Raw genomic sequence first — 21,890 nt, forward strand, 5'->3', positions numbered from 1 at the left:
AACAGCTTCTGTACCGGGAGCGCACACGCCAGGAGTTACCATCGAAACTACGCAGTGGACGGTTCGGTGGTGGGACTGGGGAGTTATCCAGGTCAATCTTCGGTGATCTTCTGCTTATCTGGCCGAGGTCAAGGTAAAGCAGCAGGACACACTGAAGAGGGAACCGTACTCTGCTGGAGGCCGTGGCATCTGGGAGGGCAGCCAGGGACCCTGCGAGGCAAACACGGCTTTGGTGTGGGGAAACGAGAGATTCGATCCAGAGTCTGTCCTGCAGTCGGGGTAAAGACGGAGCTCACGACTGACGCTGGGCAGCCCAGCATTCCCCTCCCCAAACGTACGTCCCATCTGATGAGGCAGGAAGGAGCCAGGATTAACGTGGTCTCTGCGAAGAGCAAAACACAATCGAAGCAAACCAAACACTAGCTCCATAATTCAAAGCAATAAAGAGGCTCTCTCGCCGTGATCACACGTGCCCCCGAGATCAGGGTCTGAGTGGGGGGGGGCCCTGCTCCCCGTGGGCACCACGGTCCCAGGCTGCTGGGGCTGCCCTCGTCCCAGGCCTGGAAACAACAGCCGCGGGCGCTTCTGTTCACGGTTTATTGTCCATAACTCACGAGCAGGCGGGGAGAACCAGAGAACACGAAGACGTGGCATTTAAAACTCCTCGTCTGGGCTGCGCGCTTGCGAACCGCAGACCTCAGATCCGGAGACCAGAGCAGAAGAGGAATCCCAGGGATGCTGGGATCTCTCGGAATCTGAGAGAAGGTTAGAGGATCAGCTTCAGAAAGCAGCCGGAGGACAGCAGCAGCCAAGGGGATCCCCCGGGCCCAGTCTGGTTAGAGTGGACGCTGGGAGGCGGGGGTGCAGGAGGAGGACAGGACAGGATGCCGGCGCGTTACTAAAAACAGAAATGCCCTGTTCCTCGCCTTGGACCACCCATATTCCACGGAGGCAGGGTGGTCTAAGAAACAGCTAGGATCCACAAGTGTTTACCATGACCCCCCGCACTGCCCGCCGCATGGCTGGTAGCTGAGGGGAACGATCCGAGCCACCGTCTCGTGTGACTGCTTCCGTGGGAAGGTTGACAAGTGTCGCATGCCGCCTCGAGGTCAGCTCCGCTCCTCCTGCTGTCTCTGGGGAGCCCGTAAATCAGGGCACGTGCTCCCTCGTGAGCAGACAGGTTCCCGGGGGCAGCAGCTCGGTCTTCATGTGGGAAGGGAGCAGAGGCTCTGTTTGTGTCCCAGCAAGGCGACTGATGGTTTCAGTCCAACAGGAAGACGTGATCTGGTTGGCTTGTGGAATCCGGAGTAAGAGAAGTCCAAAGGGGACGTTCTCTCCACGTGTGAAGAATTCCCACTGGTCTCGAGAAGTTTTGCTGACAATTAAGGACCTAATCCTGAGGGATTCGGTTCGGTAATTCATGATGTTCTAGGGTTATACTAAGATAAGCCCATCTCCAGCTTTTTGTTCCAGAGGCTTCATGAGATTTGAGTGTTTGTGGCTAAAATCCTTGATGTTCTCTGGAGCTCCCGTTCCTTTTAGTCTTTCTGTGTTCTTACATCACTGGGACATTAAACCATTCACCCTAACATTGAGAGTTTTGTCAACAATTCTATGAAAACTCAAGGTGCCAGTGCTTGGAGGAGGACCAGTCTCTGCCACCTGTACCTGAAACCGCTTCCTCTGAGACCCACTCGCCCCGTCCAAGCCTTCGCATTTAGTCATCAGACCTATTTCCTGACCTATTTGGGCCCGAGTTTCTTTTCCCTTTTGCGAAAACACTGCTGGGATGAACGAGAAAACGCCAAACTCCTCTCCACGGCCAACATTTTCATATTTCAGTATCAGTGCTGTAACACCTAAGATGGCACGGACTCGGTATTCAAGCAGGTGACCTCACGGTGAACGATTTACCTGCCCTCACGTGCACTTTGCAGATGCGCTGCCGCGGCGGTCCCCCGTCGTAAGCAGTGGGGATAGAGCTCAGGGGGCGTCTCCCTCTCCTCCCTCCCACATGCAGGGCACTTGTGCATTAGGCAAATCCTTTCAGGTGATGCTGATGCCCCTTCTCTCTACCCTCTGGTGAAACTATCGGCTTTAAAGTGATGAGCCCGATTTTCTTTCCTTTACCCCCATTTTCCTTGCTTTATATAAAATTTGTATTATTAGTAGAACTTTTCTCTTCGCTCAGAGCTGCCCTTGGACAGGGGCAGGTGCGTGAAATGGTCGCCCAGCTTCTGCACGTCAGGTCAGCCTGAACTTGGAGGCATGGAGAAGACTCCGTCTCGTCACCTGCCTCAGACTGGAGGAGTCAGGTTTCAGGTCGACTCAGGGCCTGCTCATTAGCTCCCCAACCTGGAAGAGGCTGTCCTGGGAAGGCCAAGCAGAGGGAGGTCACTGCTCTTGTGTTGGATTGTCCTAAAGTGCTTCTTGCTTCGGGCAGAGGTCAGACGTGGACGCCTGATGTCTCTAGCGACACAAGCTTGGGACTCTGAGCCCCGAGCACACCCAGAGCCCAGGGACCCAGCAGTCTCCAGGAAGACACAGCACCTGCTCCCTCTGTGCTGTGTGCTCGAGCTAGTGAATCGGAGCACATTCCCAGCAAGGCCGCAGATTGTCCCTTCAGCAGAAGATGGGCACCCGAGCCTGGGGACCCCCGGGTGCTGGCTCCTCCCCAAGAAGGTGTGACCTTTCCGCTCTTAATGAAACAAATCAGTCCAGTGTGTTGTTCTTTTTATAGGAATAAGGGCATCTGGCACTTTATTTATTTATTTTTTAATTTCTTTTCAGCGTAACAGAATTCATTGTTTTTGCTCCGCACCCAGTGCTCCATGCAATCCGTGCCCTCCCCAGTACCCACCACCTGGTTCCCCCAACCTTCCACCCCTCACTCCTTCAGGACCCTCAGATTGTTTTTCAGGGTCCATAGTCTCTCATGGCACTTACTTTATTAAAAGAAAACCCAAGCCCTTGTGTGGACACGAAGCGTGTGAAGTGTTAGGATCCTAAAGAGATGTTCCCGGGAAAGCGCCGCCAGGAGGCTGTCACGTCACTTGCTGGAGGAGGCGGGCTGGGCCTGGCCTGCAGGACACACGGCCAGACTGCTGAAGGTTCGAGATCGACTCTTCCTCCGCTCCACTCCGTCGTTTTCTGGACTCTTTCGTGTCCTGCTCAGGCCGTCTCCGTCACGCGCTGGCCTCCCTTCCTCCCCATCACAAGGCTTCCATCAAGGGCACGGCCAGCCCCTCCCCCTCCTGCAGGGGGTGGGGACGGTGAGGAATTTGCATGAGACAAAGTCCATTCCCGGAGGAAGACATTCAGACTGAGTCACTCTGAGAAGATGGTGCCCAGCACAGCCCTGGCCTTTATGGAGCGGAAGAGAAGGAGGAGATGAGGGGGTACGAGATTCCGACCCTCCCCTCCCACGGTGGAATATGACGGTCGCCTGGGGAGCCGGGACTCCCTCGTGAAACGTGCTTCCTCCTGTCCCCAGGTGTGCGTCCGTGCTCCGACCCTGCCCCAGATCCCCCAGGGTCCTCGCGGCCAACAAAGATGCTCGCTGATCCGGACCCGCCTCCAGGAAGTTTATATAATTCAAGACGGTGTTTAATCAAGTCCTGACGATGTGACACAGGCCTTCAACCCAGATTAGACCGTCTGGGCAGAATGACCTGCTCCGATTTAAGACGACAAAACACAGAAATCAGAGAACAGAGCAGCTACTCAGTGTCTTCGCTCACGAGCTCGTTAAACCTTTTCCCAAATGTCCTTCCATCAAGGTCTTACCCATACGTGGTCTCCAGGCTCTTCTCCCGTTTCTGTCTTTCACCAGATCCTGCAAGATAAGACCCAGCGTCACCTCATCCTACGGGGGAGACTTACAAAGTTGCTAGGGGAGAGGCTGATGATTCGAATGTTTGCTGCTCTCTCCCTACTTGCTCACCTCCCTGAGGACCCAAGAAAGACAGGCAGGGGGTGTCCGGGCTTCCCTGCCCAGCTCTGATGGGCAAAGCCTTCCCTCCCCCGTGGCAGGGCATGGAGGGTAGGTGCCCACGGAGCAGGACCGTCCCGTCGGGCTCTGTGGCTCCCCCCGGCGGACAGCCATTCTGTACCCCTAGGCTGTGGCTTCTCTGCCTGCCTGGGCATCTCGGAAGCCCTGGCAAGGATTTCAGGGACCCCCAAGTGGCTCTGGAACTTAGAGAGAGAGAGAGAGAGAGAGACCAGTGCTTGGCATCTCCTCCCCAAAATCCTCCACATGCCAGAAATTCTCCTTTATCCTAAAGACAAATTAAGATTTCTGGGGACTCTTCAGGGAGCATGACGTGTCCTACCTTGATGACCACGTGCATCAAAACAAAATAAAGCGAGACACGCGACAGAAAGCAGCACGGGTGGTTATGGCCGCAGTCTGGGAATTCGGTTGAGGTGGGGGTTTTCCTAACTGCCACGGTCCGTCCAGCAGCTTCCCTAGCTCCGTGTCCTCTCCAGCGCGGGCGGGCGTGGGCTCTCTCTGTGGGCCAGGGTTTCACGGAACCACTTTCATTTCATTATAGCATTTAACTGAGTCTGGAGAAATCATCATTAAGAGAAAGGAAAGCTGAAAGGGGAATTGAAAACCACATAAAGAGTTTGGGGATCCAGGAAACCACCCCGGCAGCGTAACGGGCCTCCGCTGACTGCGGCCCACGCAGGGCAGGGGCGGGAAAGGGACGGATGCTTTCCGCCCCGACGACGCCCGCAGCAGGCCCGCACCCAGACGGAGGACGTGAGCCACAGCCGCGGCGGAAGCGTGTGTGCGCAGATGTGTGTGTGTGTGTGCACGCGCGTGTGTGAGACAGAAAGCTGGATTCCAAGTAACTGCTTAATTAAACAACTACTTTAACGAAAGCGTGAGGACGTTGAGTTTACTTGCGCCGAGCGTCACCGTCTCCCCGTGGCGTTGCCGGGCTCCTCGAGGGCTGCCCTTCCCACACAGCGTGAGGGAGCCCCCCATCCGGAGGCGGCGTGGCCCGGGCTCGCCCGACTCACCCACACGCATGGGGCCCAGGGCACCGTCGAAGGCCACGGGCGACCCCCCAAAGGCAGCTCCTTGAAAATGTCCTACTTGGTGGACCGCAGCTGCAGAGAGAAGCCGGGGCGTCTCCCTGCCCCAGGACGAACAGAAAGAGAGCGGGAGAAGCCGCATTAGCAGCCAGCGGTTGGGATGAAAATCTGTTCGACCATCCAGCCCGGACCAAAATCAGACCCCGAGGTCACTCCTCCCTCCCTGGGGACAAGGGGGCCGCGCTGCCCTCTGGTGGCGGGCCTGGGCGTAGCGGCCGCCGGTGCCGGAGCAGGCCTTGGGCTGCGGCTGTGCCCCAGGTGGCCGACAGCTCCGGCCACAACGAGATGCTCACGGTGCGTGTCACGCAGGTCCCGCGGCGCCGATTAGCGAGGAGCCCGCCAGCCTCGCGAGGTGAAGGCTCCATTTACCTCCTGGCTCGACGGTCAGGTCTCTCTTTTAAGCCCCGTTCATTCTGCTCCCGGAGCCTTGGATAAAATGTGCAGTGGCAGCAGAGAGGAGGGGGACGCGGGCAGGAAGGAGTAGTTCCCCGTATTTAGAACGAGGCCGTGTATTTCTGAACGCACATCTATCAGGCATGTTATTTATGTCTCTTGCGATTTCCCAGGACCCAGATTCCTCGGGGTGCTTTGTAGTGGGGGTGGAGGGAGCAGGCCCTGACACGCCGTCAGGACCCAGGGCCGCGTCCTTTAGGACCGGCCAGAGTCCCTTCCCAGGGCGCGGCATTGTCGTCTGCGTCTTGCCTCGCGGAGAGACGGCCGCCGGCACTGCTGATGTTCTCCTGGCGGAAGGATTCTCCAGGTGCGGACGCCCAAGCCGCGGCCTGCGAGAGGCCGGGCCGAGGACACCGGCTGTCGCCCCACTCTGCGCTCGGCCAGCCCGGCAGGTGGTGCAGAGCACGGCGGGCCCGGAAGAGAGGCGAAGCCGGGCTGTGCCCCGTCCTGGTATTCTGGGTCCGTGACTCAGCCCTCGAGGCTGCCGTGGAATCAAGCCCCCAGCAAGCTGTCAGCCTCCCCAGGCCTCAGCCGCCTCCCCTGTAACATGGGTGTGAGCCGCCACGGTCCCGGCGGGAGGATCTCGGCCTCTGTGGGCCGTGTGTGTCCAGTCGCGAGTCGGACAGACCACGCCAGGCTGGAGTCCCCGCCCTGCCCATCCCCCTCGATCCGGGGGACGCCCCGGGGACACGGGTCGCCCCAGCACCAAGTTGGGGTGTCGGCTGCTGTGGATACCATCATCCTCACGGAGGGAAGAAGAAACCAAGGGGGAGAAGGACGAGCTCGGGGCCCAGGTGAGTGCAGGCCTGTGAGAGGAAGCAGAGACCGTTGTGCCCGTCGGTGCCGTGGGAACATGCGGGAGGACGTGGCCCCGCCGGTCCTCTCTGCAGGCGAGGGCACCTTCCGTCCGAGCTCCAGCGGCACGACGTAGAAGAACTCTGTCGGCCCAGAGTCCCGCAGGAAGCCCCCAGCCCCCAGGGTTTGGAGCGGGAGGACAAGGCCCGCCGTCTCCGAGAGGGAGAAAGCGGAGTTCTCGCGTTTGCAGTGAGGACGGGGCCTGTGAGCCCAGCCTGAGCCGGCTGGGCACGGGCTCTCGAAGCCCCCCGGTGAGAGCCCCAGGTCGACTGTGCCCTTCTTTGGGAGAAGCTCCATGACACGCACTGGTAAGTGGAAGCTCCTGCCTGCGATTATTTTATCCACACAGTGACTAATAGCCCGGACCCTTCCTGTCCCTTGGCTTTGGGCCACACCCGCCAGAAGGCACGAGGAGAGCACAGAGCATAGGGACGGTTGGCTAGACCGGAGGCTTCTATAAGTCGGTTGGATTTGGCAAAGGGACAGTTCCCTGGGACGGCTGCTCGTCACCATAAAAAGAAGCCAAATTTTTCTGCCAACCGCTGCACAAAACCGAACAGAAGATTCATACCGCTGATCCTATAAAACAAAGCTCAAATACAATCGTTATCTTGGAAAAAGACTCACTGAGAGGATGAGCAACGAACCATCAGATCCTTCCCTCTGTGTTCATAGCCGGTAAGTCCGTGACCGTTGGACGCGGTGACCTCGGAAGGGAAACGCTGCGGGGGGAACAGCAGGAAGGGGACAGGACGCCCTGGCTGGGCCGAACTAACAGGGAGACGCCTCGAGCTCCCTCCAAGGCCGTGCCCTTCGGCACAGTGTCCCGGGCCTGCGCTGCGCTGGAGACAGAAGCCGGTCCCACCTTCCTCTGCACCGAAGGGCTGGGTTTGAGGCGGCCACCCCCATTCCGTCCACATTTCCCTCCCAGCGCAGTCTGCCTCACGGTGCACATGGCCTGTTCCACCGACTGGATCAGAAACCCCGGGCTCTTGGAAGGCGGCGAGCCCATAGTGGCCCAGAAACGGATGCCGAGAGTCCTGTAGGGCTGGTGTCCAGGTCCAGTCAGGCTTTGGAGTCTGGTGGCCTCCACTGCCTCTACCGCTTCGCGGGCGTCTGAGTCCCCGTAGGTCGGGCCCCGGGCAGCCGCCGCCATGTCCCCATCAGTGCCACAGGAGCAGCGGCACAGGATTGACGATCGGGAGAACAGTGCGGCCCCCCGCGGCTCCCCTCGACCCCGGTCCTGTCTTGGGCACTCAGCCGACGGAAGCCACGAGAGCCCCTGGTGTCGCTGTCAGAAAACACCCCGTGTTAGTGAGAACTGGAACAATCTGTGTTTCTTGACACCGCGTGAGGCCAGCCTTCCTCCCGGCTTGTTGGTCCCGGCCCGCAGAACGGGGACACGGCTGTCCTCATAGGCTTGGGACTTCGGGGACAGGGCATCCTCATGGGCCGACGCTGCAGTCCCGTCTGTACAACACACGGGAAGATGATTCGGGAGAAGCGCGGCAGCCGACAAACCGTAGGTATCAGCGACGCTAACGTCCAGTGGCTGCCGCCTCGCGGGTTGTGGCTCCACGTGGGTCCTCGGTCGTCCCAGACATGGATTCACCCTAACGATGAGAATGGATGGACGACAGGGCCCCCCCAAGCGAGTGGTGGAGTCTGGTTTGCTTGGGTACCGGGTCTTGTATGAAGGGGAAGAGCCGGAACTTTCTCCAGGAGGGAGCAGCCCACCTGCCGGGGGGTGGGGTGGAGCCACAGAAAGGATCCTGGTCGGCGCGGCGTGGGGAGACAGGTTAAAGGGAACCCGCTCTCCCTGCCTCGACAGTGTTCCCACCTGTCCCTGCCCACACCGTGCTCCTCGAGGTTGAGAGGACCCCGGAGCTCCCGTCCCCAGCATCCCCAGCCCCGGCAACGTCACAGGACTGTCTTCATAAAAGTTGCCGCTGGAACCATGACCCTATGGCGTGTGGTGCCGTGGGCCCTGCTTGAGCGGGAAGGGGCAGCCCTGTGACCTTGAGGATCCGCAAGGACCTTTCTGCCCTAGGTCTCCCTCCCACGTCTCACACCTTTGCTCCTTCCGTTTCATGGGTGAGGGATGTGAGGGCTTGAAGGCCTTGTCTGGGGCCGTGGGTCCGGGCCGGTGGGATTGTACCGGTTTCTGTGACTCACCGCGGCCGCTCCGGGAGGGGGAGTCCGTAAGAGCAGGTTCGTGGGGCCTGCGCTCACTCTGGATCGCCCGTGGCTACAGACTGCAGGCCGTGACCTGGTCTGCCACCAGCCCGGTGACATCGGACGGTGTCGAAGGGGACGGACGTTTCAGTGGAAGGGGTGATTGGGTGTAGGATGGGAAGCGGGACAGAAGCGGTAAAGATGAGAATGCTGCTGGGCCGGGCGTGTGCGCAGGATGGTGGGTCGTGGTCCAGCCCGGTGGCGGCTGTGGTCACCAGCCCTCAGAGGGTGACAGCGCCCGAGGGTAGGACGGCAAAGGGAAGCTTTTCTGCAGGGAGTGGCCTTCAGGGAGGTGGTCCGTGGGGTTCGGGGCTCCCGCCACAGGGCGTTCTCCAAGGACGGGCAGAGGAGCCACAGCCTGCAGAGGCGTGGGCTGAGGGTCAGATCCCCTCTCAGGCCCCACCGGCTCCCGAGCCCCTCGCTTCTCCGTGGTGGCCAGCCTGACCCAGAGGCTCTGTGGTTCTGAACAGCAGGACGTGCGGGAAGCAAGTGAGGGAGGGGGGTGCGCACATGCTGCTCTGGCGGGGGGGGGGGTGCTGGCCGTGGAGGGGAGGGAACCGGACACCGGCAGGGCTGCCGAGGGGCAGGAGTGTTTCCGGCACCTTCCGAGCCTTCCTCACACCCTGAAACATACTATCATAGACCAATACGCAAAGCTGTGCCCAGGCGGGGGTCCCTCTGCGTCAGCCATTTCCGGGAAACCAGCAGGTGTTTCCGACCCGCGGGCATCCCCCCGGCTTGAACCCCCCAGGCTGTAGGCAGCGGGCACCGCAGCAGCTTTCAGAGGAAGGGGTGTCTGGGCTGTCACTGAATGTGGTCCCTGCCTCTCATTCCTCCTGTCTCTTCTCACGGCCCCCGTCGGGAAAGGGCTGTCTGGCTGCAGCTGTGGTCAGGCGCCCATCTGAAGGGGGTGACCGCACGTCCTTGGTCTAAGGCACAGCCCGGAGCGGCTTCAGTTCGAGCTGTGATAACCATCCCGGCCTGTTCGGGGACAGGGGTGGGCGGCACAGAACGGCTCGGCCGGGCTTGGGGGGGGCCTTGCTCTCTGCCCTCCACCCTCCTCCTCTGCTTCTCCGTCCGCCTCCCAGAAGCAGCCTGGCCCGCCCCTTCCCTGTCGCAGATTCCCGAGCCCTTTCCCCGTGGTCAGGAGGTGTCTGCGTACGTCAGAAGGCAGCCTCTCGTTCTTGGGACGGTAGAACCAAGAGTCTCGAATAACTTGACGTTGCTGGGCTCAGACGCTGTTCTGGGCGCTGTTCATAATTTCCAGTTAATTAACCTTCCTCTTTTAAAGAAAGCAGAAACTTGAGACCTCATTTCCTGTCTCATACGCGTTGTTTTTGATATTGGTTATTTTTAAAATATGTTTTCAATGATATTAAGAAATAATTATGCAGAATATCAGAGACCGATTAAGGGGACTAGGCTCCGTTAGGACTTTGAAAATATGTATAATACTGATCTTTCCTGCAGTGTATCGTCAGGAGATATTATTCTCGTGGCACATCTTTAAAGCAAAGGACAGCGTATAATAGGAACGTTACATATAATTTCAAGGCTCTGATTTTGTATTCGTGGTGAAACATTCTGACTCTCAGAAGAGGACAAAAGAAAGTCAGTACTTTGGAAAAAGAAAAATAAAAACCTTCATAACTGAAAACTGTGGAAGATCCCAGTCCGTGGCTGAGTCGCTGTACAATTAAAATTCCAGTTTCAGAATCTCAATCATTTTCAACTTCCTCGTGAATACGAACAGGGTGACCGGCTCTGGCAAAACGCCAGGAAGAAAACCGTAACTGTCCGAGGAAATTAAAAATCATTGCCGGGCTGGTAATGTATTTCCCTGAGACACTAAACCAATCGCTGTATAGATTATTGAATTAATAGCAAAGCCGGTCAGCGTAGGAGGGCAGAGCACTGTCTCCTTCTCACACAGAGCGCATTCCGGGAGTTGAACTTAAAACAGCGTTTGGCCGGGGCCTGGGGTGCCCGCGCAGCTGTCTCACGCCCTCCTGTGGGAGGCTCGGATCAGGGATGTGAGATCGGCGGGCGCTGTCCCTGGCCGTGTCCGTCTTGGGTCCTGTTCAGTGGGTGCACGGGGTCTGGGACCGCCAGGGCCGCAGGACACCACAGACAGACGTGGACATGTGCCGCGTTTTCCACTGGCTCACGAGTAGCGAACCGTTTAGACTTTTCCCGTTGGGTTTCTTCAGGGCGGGGGGGCGGCCGGGGCCGGAGCAGTACGACCCGAGATGTCCGTGTCGAGGGTTGGGGGAGCCCCTGCTGAAACAGGTGTGGGCGCCTTCGCCTGCGCGGTTTGCCGGGAAGGAGGGAGCAGATCGGCGTTGCCCGGACACACAGTCAGAGCAGGGCTCCCGGCCACGTGCTTTCTGCGCCGGGTGCGGGAGGCGGCAGCCCACAGTGGCCCTGCCTTCCCAGGGCTGATCCGCACCGCCTGGCGTTTATTACAAGTCGGGCGGACTTGGGGTGGGGGCTGCTGGGGCTGTTTCGTGACAGAGGAAACGTCATTTTTGCAGCCGTTTTACAAAGCATGCTGTGAACATCGCCACGACCCTCGGCCCTGGCTGGCCAGCGTGGCCCCGGCAATCTGTCCCAGCGAGGCCGGGACACCAGCTGAGGCCCCGTACGGAAGCTGCTCTTTGGTCGTTCAATCTCCAGGACCCACGAGGGTCTCCTGACCTCGCGGCTGTTCTGTGACCAGATGCCTGGGCTCTCCAGGCCCGAGGCCAGAGGGTCGGTCTGGTTCTAGGCACATGTCCTGCTTACCTTTCTTCTGCCCCCTGTTGGGCTCTACTATCCTATGACGCTGGACGTTAGGCAGCACCGACAGGGCCCAGACACCAGGTACTCACGGGCCTCAGATGCTGTGACTCTTACGACAACGATCCCAAGAGGTAGATGCCATTATCTTCCCCGGTCACAGATAAGGAAACGGGTCACACAGCTGGCAAGAGGCGGGGCCAGACTTTGGATCTCCCAAGGCCAGCTCCAGAGTCGGTCCTTCTGAGCACCGCACACCCAGCCTCTGCGGGGTGGCACGCTGTTCTCCTCCTCGGTCCCTCTCCAGGAAGCCTTCCCGGACGGTCCTTGTCACTGTCCCGGCCACTTTGTGACATTGGATTTGGCCCAGGTGCTCCTCGTGAGCGATTAGGAAAGAACGGAAGAGAGTGGGGTGTGCCTGGATCAGCACTGCCCTTCCCCATCGACCTCCCCTCCCTCCGGGGACCGGACACGGCCTCCGTCCTGCGCTCTGCGTGTGACGGTGCGGCGGGCAGGGATCAGCAGAATGTCCGCCCGAGGCCCCGCCTCCACCCCTGCCCCAGACCTGCACTCACCCTCTTGTCTCCCGACCCCGCCCTTCCTTAGGGTCTCGCATAAACGTATCCAAGGTCACTTTGGAATAAAAGCACCGTCTCACAGGGGCCGCCGTGGAGGACAGAGGAGGGCATTTTTGTTCAAGCTTTTTCTTCCAGATGCGCCGTGAGTCTCTCGCCTCTCCTGGGGGTCCGACCCTCCTGCCAGAAGCCCGTTGTCTCCTCCGTCATCCAGAGCACGCGTCACGGCGCCTGGCCGGCTGGGGGTCAGTGGGGCCGCTGGGATGGGAAATCCTGGACACGCAAAATAGGAATGTGGACACCCACAAGGGGTCCCGGCTCTGCTCACTCACAGCGGGGTGTTTTGGGCCGTGGAGCCTCGTGAAGGAAGCCCCCACTCTGCAGGGAGGGCGGCAGGCAGAGCACGGCCGCCGAGCAGGCCCTGCAGCAGCCCCTGCGTCCGCGTCCTGAGCACGCACCGTGCTCCCCTCGGCCCCCCACTCCCGCCGGCAGCGCCCCGGGCCCAGGCTCACTTTCAGGCTGTGGTAAATGCACACAGTTTTCTAGTCGACGCAGCCACGGTGAAGCCCCACTTGGGGCCGGTGGTTCCTCTTTCGAGACTCGGGACACGGTGGGGCGTTGGGTCTGGCGACCTGCCTTCCGGAACCTGCTCCAAGGACGCCGCGCAGACATCCAGTCAAGGCGCCAAGGAGTCACGGTGATGCCACGTCGGCACGCCCACAAATCCGTGGTCACGCTTGGTTCTACTGGAGCCGAAGACAGCGCTCGTCACGGGACGTTTAAGCATTTGTCGCGTGTGTCATATGCTCTTGTGAATGGAGTACGGGTCCGGTGTCCAGGCATGTGGAGCATTTCAAACTGAATTAAAATGGGATTCCTGCCTTGTCGTTCTGTAAGAAGGGGCACTCTTCGGCTCCAGTAGAACCACGTTCAGAAAGGGGCTGATGCTCTCGCTTCTCTGTTGAGGGAAGGGGGCCCAGAGGCAGAGTCCAGCTCCCCCTGGTAGCGTGTGGGCCCTAGAAGTAGCAGGTGGGAGCCAGGCATTCTCCTGGGCGACAGTATTTTCCTGTGGATTTTTCTCCCACTGCCCCTTCTTTCTCTGCTGGGGCAGCAGAGGCCCCAGTGTGGCGGGCCCTGAGCCGTGAGCTCCTGCAGCCCTCGTAAGCCACGCCGGCCTCAGCCGGGTCTCCACGTCTCCGTGCTCTCCTTTGCAGAACGCAAGAACGCACGCCCTCCAGCTCCGCACTCACCTAACTTTGTCTGCGTTTGATGATCACTCGATGATCTCCGATGAGGACCCTCTCGAACTTTAAATATCTCCTTCACATGGCGCGGTCATGTGGCAGGGCGGAGGGGTTGAGCTTTCTCTGCTGCCGAAACAAGGCAGGCTCCTTTCCAGGAGGGCCTGTCCCTTTGGACCCGCACGAGGAGCAACCCCAGGGCCAGGCCACTGCACCCAGAGACCAGAGGCCCCATGTCACTGCTGCCTTCTGCCACCCGAGCCTGAGGAAACCCGGCTCCTAGTGGGGTCTGCAGGCTTTCCCCCGACTTGTCTGACTCCGTTGCGGCCCACGCAAGAGCCACCTCCTGCGGAGAGAAGCGGGAATTCAGGCTGACGGCGACGTCTGGCTCGAGGAAGGGTTGAATGAGTGGTGGTCCCGGTGCGGACGGCCATGACCGTGGCTGAGTGCCGGTCCGGGCTGAGGTCGTGTGGACAGAGCTTGGTGGTAGACAGCCCATGTCCAGGCGCGGGCAGACCCGGCTTTGTCCTGTGGATAACTAAGTCTACGAACGTTTCGGACGTGAGGCTGCAGGAGGACTGAGGGTGTGTAAAGTACTCGCAACCACATCTGGCACACCACCCCACGACATGAGTATTTGCTGGACGCGAGAGGACGTTCTGACGTCTGACCGGGGTGCGGGAGGGTCCCGCGGCAGCAAGTACCCGGCATGTAGCGGCCTCAGGACTGGGGGGTGAGGAGGGAGGGCATGGGACGTGGCCCAGCACACACCGAGTCAGGCCCGCACACACGTGTGCACACCCAGGAAGCAGGGGCGCCTGCTGTTCAGGTGAGGCCGAGGGGGCAGCACCCCTGCCGGGCCGGTCTGACCCAGAAATCCCGCCCACTGAGTTTCAGGGAAGGATTCGGCCGCCTCGGAGCCCCTCGCTCAGGAGGGCTCTTCCTACAGACATGGAGCTGGGCGCTGGGGACCCGTGTGGGCAGAGCCGGGCATAACCTCGCCCAAGCTTCCGGCGGCCCCCGAAACACAGTGCCGCCCCCGGAGGGCTTTACGCCACAGAACTGTGCGGTCTCAGCTCCACAGGCTGGACGTCGGGAATCAAGGTGTCCCGGGGCCCTTCTCGCTCCGAGACTCCGCACAGAATCCCGCCCGTTCTCTCCCGGCTCCTGCTGGCCGGCAGCCCGCGGCGTCCCTTGCCGTGTAGACACAGCGCCCCGCCTCAGCCTTCCCAGGACATCGTCTTCATCTGTCTCTGGGGCTCTTTTCCTGTCCTCACAAGGACCCCAGTCAGATGGGACCGGAGTCCACCCTCCTCCAGGATGACCTCGTGTAAAGGACACCTGCAGTGACCTTGTTTCCAAACAGGGTCACACTCCCAGGTACCAGGGATCCGGACGCAGCATCTCCCTTCAACCCACCACGCAGCTTGAAGGGGAACCTAGGCGTCTCCTGTTCAACAAGGTATTGCCCTACGGAGGGCCGGGAAGCGTGTGTCACGCGCACGGAGGAAGCCAACAGCTCCAAAGTACGATGCTTGTTTGATCGGACACTGGCGATTTGTCAAATGGGTCATTCTGTATTTTTAAAGATTTTTCTACTTGAGAGGGAGACAGAGAAGGAGCAGGGGAGGGGCGGAGGGAGAGGAAGTGAGACTTTTTTTTTTTTTTTAAGATTTTACTTACTCATTTGAGAGAGAGCGTGAGAGCTGAGAAGGGCAGAGGGAGAAGCAGACGCTCCATGGAACTGGGGGCCCGAGCGGGACTCGATCCCGGGACTCCGAGATCATGACCCGAGCCGAAGGCAGCCACCCAGTGCCCAGGAAGTGAGACTCTCTCAGCAGACCCCCCGCTGAGCACGGAGCCCGGGGGTGTGGAGGAGGGGCGCTCGATCCCAGGACCTGAGATCATGACCTGAGCCAGAACGCTGAACCACGCACCTCCCAGGAACCTCAAGTTGGTCATTCTTAACCAGAATGTACACCAAACGCGCCCCTGGAGCTTTTGCAGAAAAGACACCTGTGCCTGCCCCACCCCCACCCCCGCCCGACCCCAGCCTTGACCCCAGGAAACACAGACTGTTCTGCCCGGAATGGAGCCTGGGTCTGCACTGAAGATGGTGCGCCGCTCCCACGAGCTTTCCTGCCGACAGCCCTGGTGATGCTAGGCCCCCGCCGTGGGGCCACGCGGGGTCCCCTCTCCTGCCGCAGCTGCCAGCCGCTCGGGGACGCGGGAGAAGTCCTCTCTCTTGCTGGGCGGGCCTGTCTCACCTGGAGCCCAGAGAGAGCGTGTCCTTCCGGGTAAACCCTAACGTTGGTTGTCGTGAGTCAGTGACATTCACACAGCGGAGTCGGCTTCCGTAACGACGCGCTGACGAGACGTGAGGGACGTCGGCCCAGATCCCACTGCGAGCCTCGGCGGGTGGATCGAGCCTTCTGCCCTCTGACGGGGCGGGAGTCGGGACTCGTTGATGGCTCCAAATGTATTTTTCTTGTTTGATTCTAAAATGGTCCCTGGACAGGACAGGCAAGGAGAAGGCAACGTCCGAAGTTTGGTTTCGCAAGTGATACGTACGTGCTCGGAGCGGCAAGCTTCCTGTCCTGCTGCAGGACGAGGGCTCCTGCGGTTAATCCAGCTGGAAGGATCCTTGTGTCTTTTCCCCTCTGCAGAACTCTGTCCCGAGGCTGCTTTCGGTTCATGGGATTTAAGCCAACTGCCTCATTAGGCTGGAGATCCTGAAGAAAAGGTTTGCAGAATAGGGACGTTCGTAATTAACCAAAAATGCCCACATTTCATCCGCCTGGTCCTTCTCCCCTTGGTTCCTGTACCTCATTATCTCTTTATTGAGAAACTAACACAGAAAACTAAGAATGCCAAAGAACAGTATGTTAAGGGGCATTCGGGGAAAGTAGGCTGTGGGCCCTGGTCCCGTGGGGCCCCGCCCAGTGCCGTCCATCGTCTCACCACGGAAGGGAATCGGAAGGAGCTAACGCTGGCCGACAACACAGCCCGGTGTCTGCCACCCTGCACTGTGGGGCCTCTGAGCTCCCTCCCCCCAGCACAGGCTGAAGTCTGAAGTGACCCTTGTCTTTTTTGCATCCAGATTCTCTGCACAGTGCATCGAGCTCTGTGGCAGGGCGCTGGCCCTGCTGATGGGGACAGAAGCAGATGACTCTCTCGCTCCCCAGAGCCAGGCCAGGCCTCCCCCCCCCACCCCCGTATTCATTCTGTCTCCTGAGGGCGAGTCTGGAGGCAGGATGCACACAAGGAGGGGGGCAGGGAATGGGAAGCGGCTTCCTCGTGGGCCTGGCCCCCACCCCGGGCTCTCGCACCGGGGCCTGACATGGGCGTGGTGCCAGCCCTCCCTTTTTAGGAGATTGCTCGTGCTGGTTTGTTTTCGTCAAAACCTTCTTCATTTACGAAGGCTGGAGACTCCTGAGCCCGCCGTGAGTCCCCGTGGGCAGAAACTGCTGATCTCCAGACGCTGCTCCCTGCGGGAACCCCTTCAGATCCCCTCCCTCTCTGGGCTTCCCCTCGCGGTGATCGGCCCCTCCCCACAGCCCTGCAGCAGCAGAGCGATTGGGCAGAATCACCCACAAACCACATTGCACACGCCGCCTGCTTTCTCCGGCAGACCGTCTGCGGGGTCCGCTACTCTCGGGGTCCGGTGGTCCCTGTGCCCGCACTTCTGAACCAGCTCATTCCAGACTCGCACCTGAAAGTCACTTTGCCGGCTGCCGGAGACGCTGGCAACTTCCAGAGAGGCGGCCTTCCTCCTTTCTGTTCTTGTTCCCAACCTTAGGAGACCTTCCGGCTCCCATGGGCTCTGGAGAACTCCGGAGCCCTTTCGAGGGCTGCCCCAAGATGGCAGGACACGGGAGGTGGGGCTGTCTGGGCGGCGGCCGTGCCTTCGGGGGACAGAGGCTAGAACCGAGGACTCAGGCCCATCCGCTATTGTCCACGGAGTCCCGCTTTCCAGCCTGGGGTGCATTCGGGGGACGGGAGCGCTGGGTGTTGGGTGAGACTCAGCCCTCCGGTGAGCAACCCAGTAGCAAGCCTGCCTTCCCTGAGTGGGGTCCCCACCGGAGGCTGCTGGCGGCCTGGAGGGGGCACCTGCAAGGCAGGGAGGAGCTGTTTGCAGGGAGGATGGTGCAAACATGGGGGCTCCTTCCCCAAAGAGACCAGGCTGGTGAGCCCAGGCTGGAGGAAGGGCTGTGCCCTTCGGACCCAGGACCAAGGGTTTGCGACCTGCTCACTCGCAGGCCTGGGCTTGGCACTGAACGTCTCCATGGCTGGTGGCAGCAGGATCCCCAGGACATGGCCATGAGCCCCACCGTCCACCCTGTGGCCATCTGATGGCCACCGTGGAGGCGGTACCGCTCCCCCATCGTCCCCACGTGGTCCTCTCCTGCGGCCAGCTGGCCTTGCCTGTGTCCCCACGTACCGTGTTGTCCCTTAGGTCACGTGCACTTAGTTCACTTTGTCACCATGATTTCGGGGCCCTGCACTGCCTGCCACCACGGGCACACGGAGCTGGGTCTGGAACACACCCGAGAGCGACCGGTTCAGTACGAGTCGTGTTATGTGATCCTATAATTGTGTTGACTGAGACTAAAAGCAGATCTGGAGGGAAGTCCATGACAATGTCTACAGACCGTGCACAGACAGTCCCTGCACCTAGGAGCAGGGGTTTTGGGTCCCCAGACTCGGTGCACCTGGGAAAGGAGAGAGTGCCCGGGACCCGTTCTTTCTGGAGTAGACGACAGATCCCACAAAACTCAGCCGTAGCAAAGACTCATTAGCCCCGACGCTTGGCTGCGATGACACAACAGAGTGGGGGGAACCACGACCATGGTCCCGTGTACTTTGCCCCGTTTCTGCCCCAGCCTGGGAAGGTTGTCCATGATGGGGTGGGGGGGTGCACCGACCTTTGAGCTCACTCCCCTTCCGCACGGCTGTTCCCGAGGGAGCGTGTGTGTGGACGTGGGTCCCTGGCGTCCCCTGCGAGCCGACACGGGGTTTTCTGGCTCCAGGACATCATCCCTTCTCCCTTGTAGCGCCCGCGGGGCCTTGCCGCTGTGTGGATTGACTTCCTGTGGTTCTGCTTCCTTAAAGTGTCTTAAGATAATAACTCGCGATGGTGCAGTGACCATTCGATGGAAAAAGCACATGTTGGGTCACGGTTCAAATTCGGGCAAAATAGCAACTACGTTTTGCAGCTCACGAGCTTCTGTTCGGGGGGACCTCGATTCAGCAGGCTTCGCCGTGCTGGGGCTTGTGGTCAGCCGCGGGGACTCCTTGAGCCCCGCGGGGGGGAAGGCGTGTCCAGGCGCCGGGCAGAACGCTCACACGCTGCGGAAGGTCCGTGTCCCCGGGGGGACGCGTGAAGGGCTGGCCACCCCGACGGGCCCCCCAGCCCACGTGTTCTCACCCCACGTGTTGTCTGTCTACATGGCTCTGCTCTCTTTTCCCCTAGAGGAGATTCTGAAGACGCACATCGCGCACTGGTGGTCTCCAGACGGCACGAGGCTGGCCTATGCCACCATCAACGACTCCCGCGTGCCCGTCATGGAGCTTCCAACCTACACCGGCTCCGTGTACCCCACGGTGAAGTCCTACCACTACCCCAAGGTAGGCCAGCCGAAAAGTACAGCGGGCGCCCGGCCCGTCCGTCCGCAGCGCCGATGTGGGGCTGTCTGGGCACACACCTTACGAGCAGTGCTGTCGACGGACGCAAAACGCGTTATTTCCCCTTAACCGTGCATTAAATTCCCGTCTTTGCGGAGTTGCATCTGTTGGCAGGTTTATTCTATTTTAAATAATTGAACCACGGTGAGTCATTGGTCTGAGCTTCATTGGAACCAAAAATAAACACATCGCCTCTACCTGGGATTCCCTGGCAGCAGCAGCTCCCACAGCCTGCTCCCGGGGGCCCCCTGCCCGCAAATCTCTAGTTAGAATTTGGCTTCCAGGAGGTCAGAGGGATCGCTGTCTGCCCTGGTCCCCTGGTCTGGGCTGGGCTGTTTTGTGCTTGGTCCTGTTAGGACCTGGAATCTCTGCTTCCCAGGCTGAGTCATTGGCCCAGAGAACCAGCAGAAGAGCAAGGGTGCGGAGGAGGGGGGAGTGGAGGGGGTACAACGTCTGTCTGAACCTTGTGTTAGTGGATCACAGCGTCCTCGCATGAAGGCAGGACCTGATGCCGAATCTCTGCAGCCCACCCCGCTGGAGGTCTGACAGGGAGGACACGGTGCCCGCTTGCCCCCTGGCTTCACTAGACCACGCCAGGCCCCGGGGCCAGGTGGATGCGAGCCATTCACTGCCTGTGCCCACCTGGTGGCTGGCGCTCACGTCCCGCCTCAGGCTGCCTCGGAAGGAGCCCCCGAGCCTCCCCCAGCGAGCCCCGAGCCCTGGCTCCCGAGCCGCCGGAAGGCTCCGAGAGCTGGTGCAGCCGGCAGACAAGACGCGCCAGCCCGCCGTCTGCAGCGGGACAAGGGAGGCCGGGAGGTGCACGGGCCCCGGGCCAGGAAAGGAAACACGAGCTCCGTAACAGTGGGCATCTGTTTCTCACAGTCCTGGAGACTCAGAGTCCGAGGTCAGGGTGCCAGTAAGGTGGGGCTCTGGGGAGGACTGTCCCTGGCTTGCAGACCCTGCCTGCTCTCTGTGTTCCCACACAGCCGAGAGCGAGGGGGCTTTGGTGTTTCTGTCTCCATGTGAGGCCACGAACCCCATCCTGGGGCTCCCCCCTCGCGATTTCACCGACCCTGATCGCCTCCCCAAGGCCTCGCCTCCAGACACCATCACACGGGGGGTCAGGGCTGCGACAAAGGAATTTTGAATTTGGGGGATGTGGTCACTCAGTCCACAGCACCTGCTAACACTGAGCCTTTCTTCTGGCCCTTTGAGCGGTGTGGCCAGTACCCAGGGACGTCCCAGGCTGGAGGAGCGGGCCTCCTCTGCGAGCACGGTCGTTGTCTGCCATCGTCCCGTCCTGGGAGTATCTAAGATGTCCACACACAGTGCGGGTTTGCCTGTGGACAGAATTCTGTCACTCGGCTCAGCCAGGCGCGGAATGCCGCCTCTCTCCCTTCCCACGGGTGCTGCTGCCCCAGAAGAAGGGGCACGGTGGGGGGAGCAGTGACGCAGAGTGGGACGCACCCGGCTGCTTATCCGGGGATTTCCCTTCCCCGCCTCGCCCCGCTGGGCCACAGCCAACATCCCTCCGCTCCACCCTGTGCCTCTCCCCTCAGCACAGCACCTCTTGGTGTCGCCTTCGGGAATTTCTCTCCTCCTTGTCAGGTCCTTTTCCCCCTCCCATGCTGAGAATCAGGAGGCACTTGGAGGAATGCGGAGGGGGAGGGTCCCTGGGGCAGGAACATCCCTGGTCCCGTTATCTCTTGCCCTTTTAAGGCTCCGTGCACGAGCCATCTGCTCTCAGCCAGGGTCACTCCGGTGTGTGGAGCCCCAGAGTCCTCCCTGGGCATTTCCCAGGGAGGATTTCGCAGCAAGAAGACGCCGCCCCCCGGAGAACTTACTCACATCTCCTCCCCGTTACTTCCCAGGCCGGATGCGAAAACCCCAGCATTTCCCTCCACGTCATCGGCTTAAACGGGCCCACGCACGATCTGGAGATGATGCCGCCCGACGACCCACGGATGAGGTCTGCTTCCTTTCCTGTTAACGTTACCTGAAAACGAGATGAATGTGCATTTCCGGGGTCTCTCCTGACTTATGTTACCACTAATTTAAACGTCCAAGAGGAAGGTAACCCTTCCTAACCCTTCCGTGACTGCTTCATGGTTCAGTTCGCTGCAAAGGAGCCTCGTTCTGACCAGCCCTGCTATTGCTTTCTTTTTTTTTTTTTTTAAAGATTTTATTTATTTGACAGACAGAGATTACAAGTAGGCAGAGAGGCAGGCAGAGAGAAAGGGGGAAGCAGGCTCCCCACCAAGCACAGAGCCTGATGCAGAGCATAGAGCCTAATGCGGGGCTTGATCCCAGGATCCTGGGATCATGACCTGAGCTGAAGGCAGAGGCTTAACCCACTGAGCCACCCAGATGCCCCAATTTTATTTATTTATTTGTCAGACAGAGAGACGGAGAGAGAGCGAGTGAGCACAAGCAGACAGAGAGGCAGGCAGAAGCAGAGGGAGAAGCAGGCTCCCCGCCAATCAAGGAGCCCGATGTGGGACTCGATCCCAGGACGCTGGGATCATGACCTGAGCCGAAGGCAGTGTCTTAACCCACTGAGCCACCCAGGCGTCCCAGCCCTGCTATTTCTAACCCGAGGAGGCAGTGGAACAGATGGGCACAGGTGACCGTCCTGTTACCGCTGACGTCTGGTTTGGGTAGATTTTTTTAAATCACAACAGTGGAGTAGGATCTTATCTAAGTCAAGTGGTCTCGGAAACCCGTTTCATCCTGGTCCCAAGTCTGAACAGCCTGGCGACCAAGGACACTTCCCGAGCCCACGTGTGTCGTCATTCGAGCTCTCTGTGGGGGGAGGGGATTGAGGGGGCACTGAAAACACAGGAGCCCACTGTGTGGGCACCAGGACCCACTCCCTGAGAGATCTCCCTAAGTCTAGGACAGGCCCAGGGATGCCGACAGTGAGGCATTCCGAGACCCGGCAGACCCCACCCCGGGTTTGGGCATA

General features: G+C 59.9%; 1 protein-coding gene across 4 annotated transcripts in view; it reads left to right on the forward strand.

The window, feature by feature from the left end:
- The window catches only part of DPP6 (dipeptidyl peptidase like 6), a 791,001-nt gene that overhangs the window by 683,159 nt on the left and 85,952 nt on the right, over nucleotides 1–21,890 (forward strand). For all 4 annotated transcript variants that reach the window (XM_044246903.1, XM_044246901.1, XM_044246902.1 and 1 more), the window contains exons 9-10: nucleotides 18,714–18,868; nucleotides 20,797–20,894. In XM_044246903.1, coding sequence (XP_044102838.1) covers nucleotides 18,714–18,868; nucleotides 20,797–20,894 — 253 coding nt within the window. The remainder of the gene's footprint in view (nucleotides 1–18,713; nucleotides 18,869–20,796; nucleotides 20,895–21,890) is intronic.

Source organism: Neovison vison, chromosome 4, assembly GCF_020171115.1.
Source record: "Neovison vison isolate M4711 chromosome 4, ASM_NN_V1, whole genome shotgun sequence".
Lineage (NCBI taxonomy): Eukaryota > Metazoa > Chordata > Mammalia > Carnivora > Mustelidae > Neogale > Neogale vison.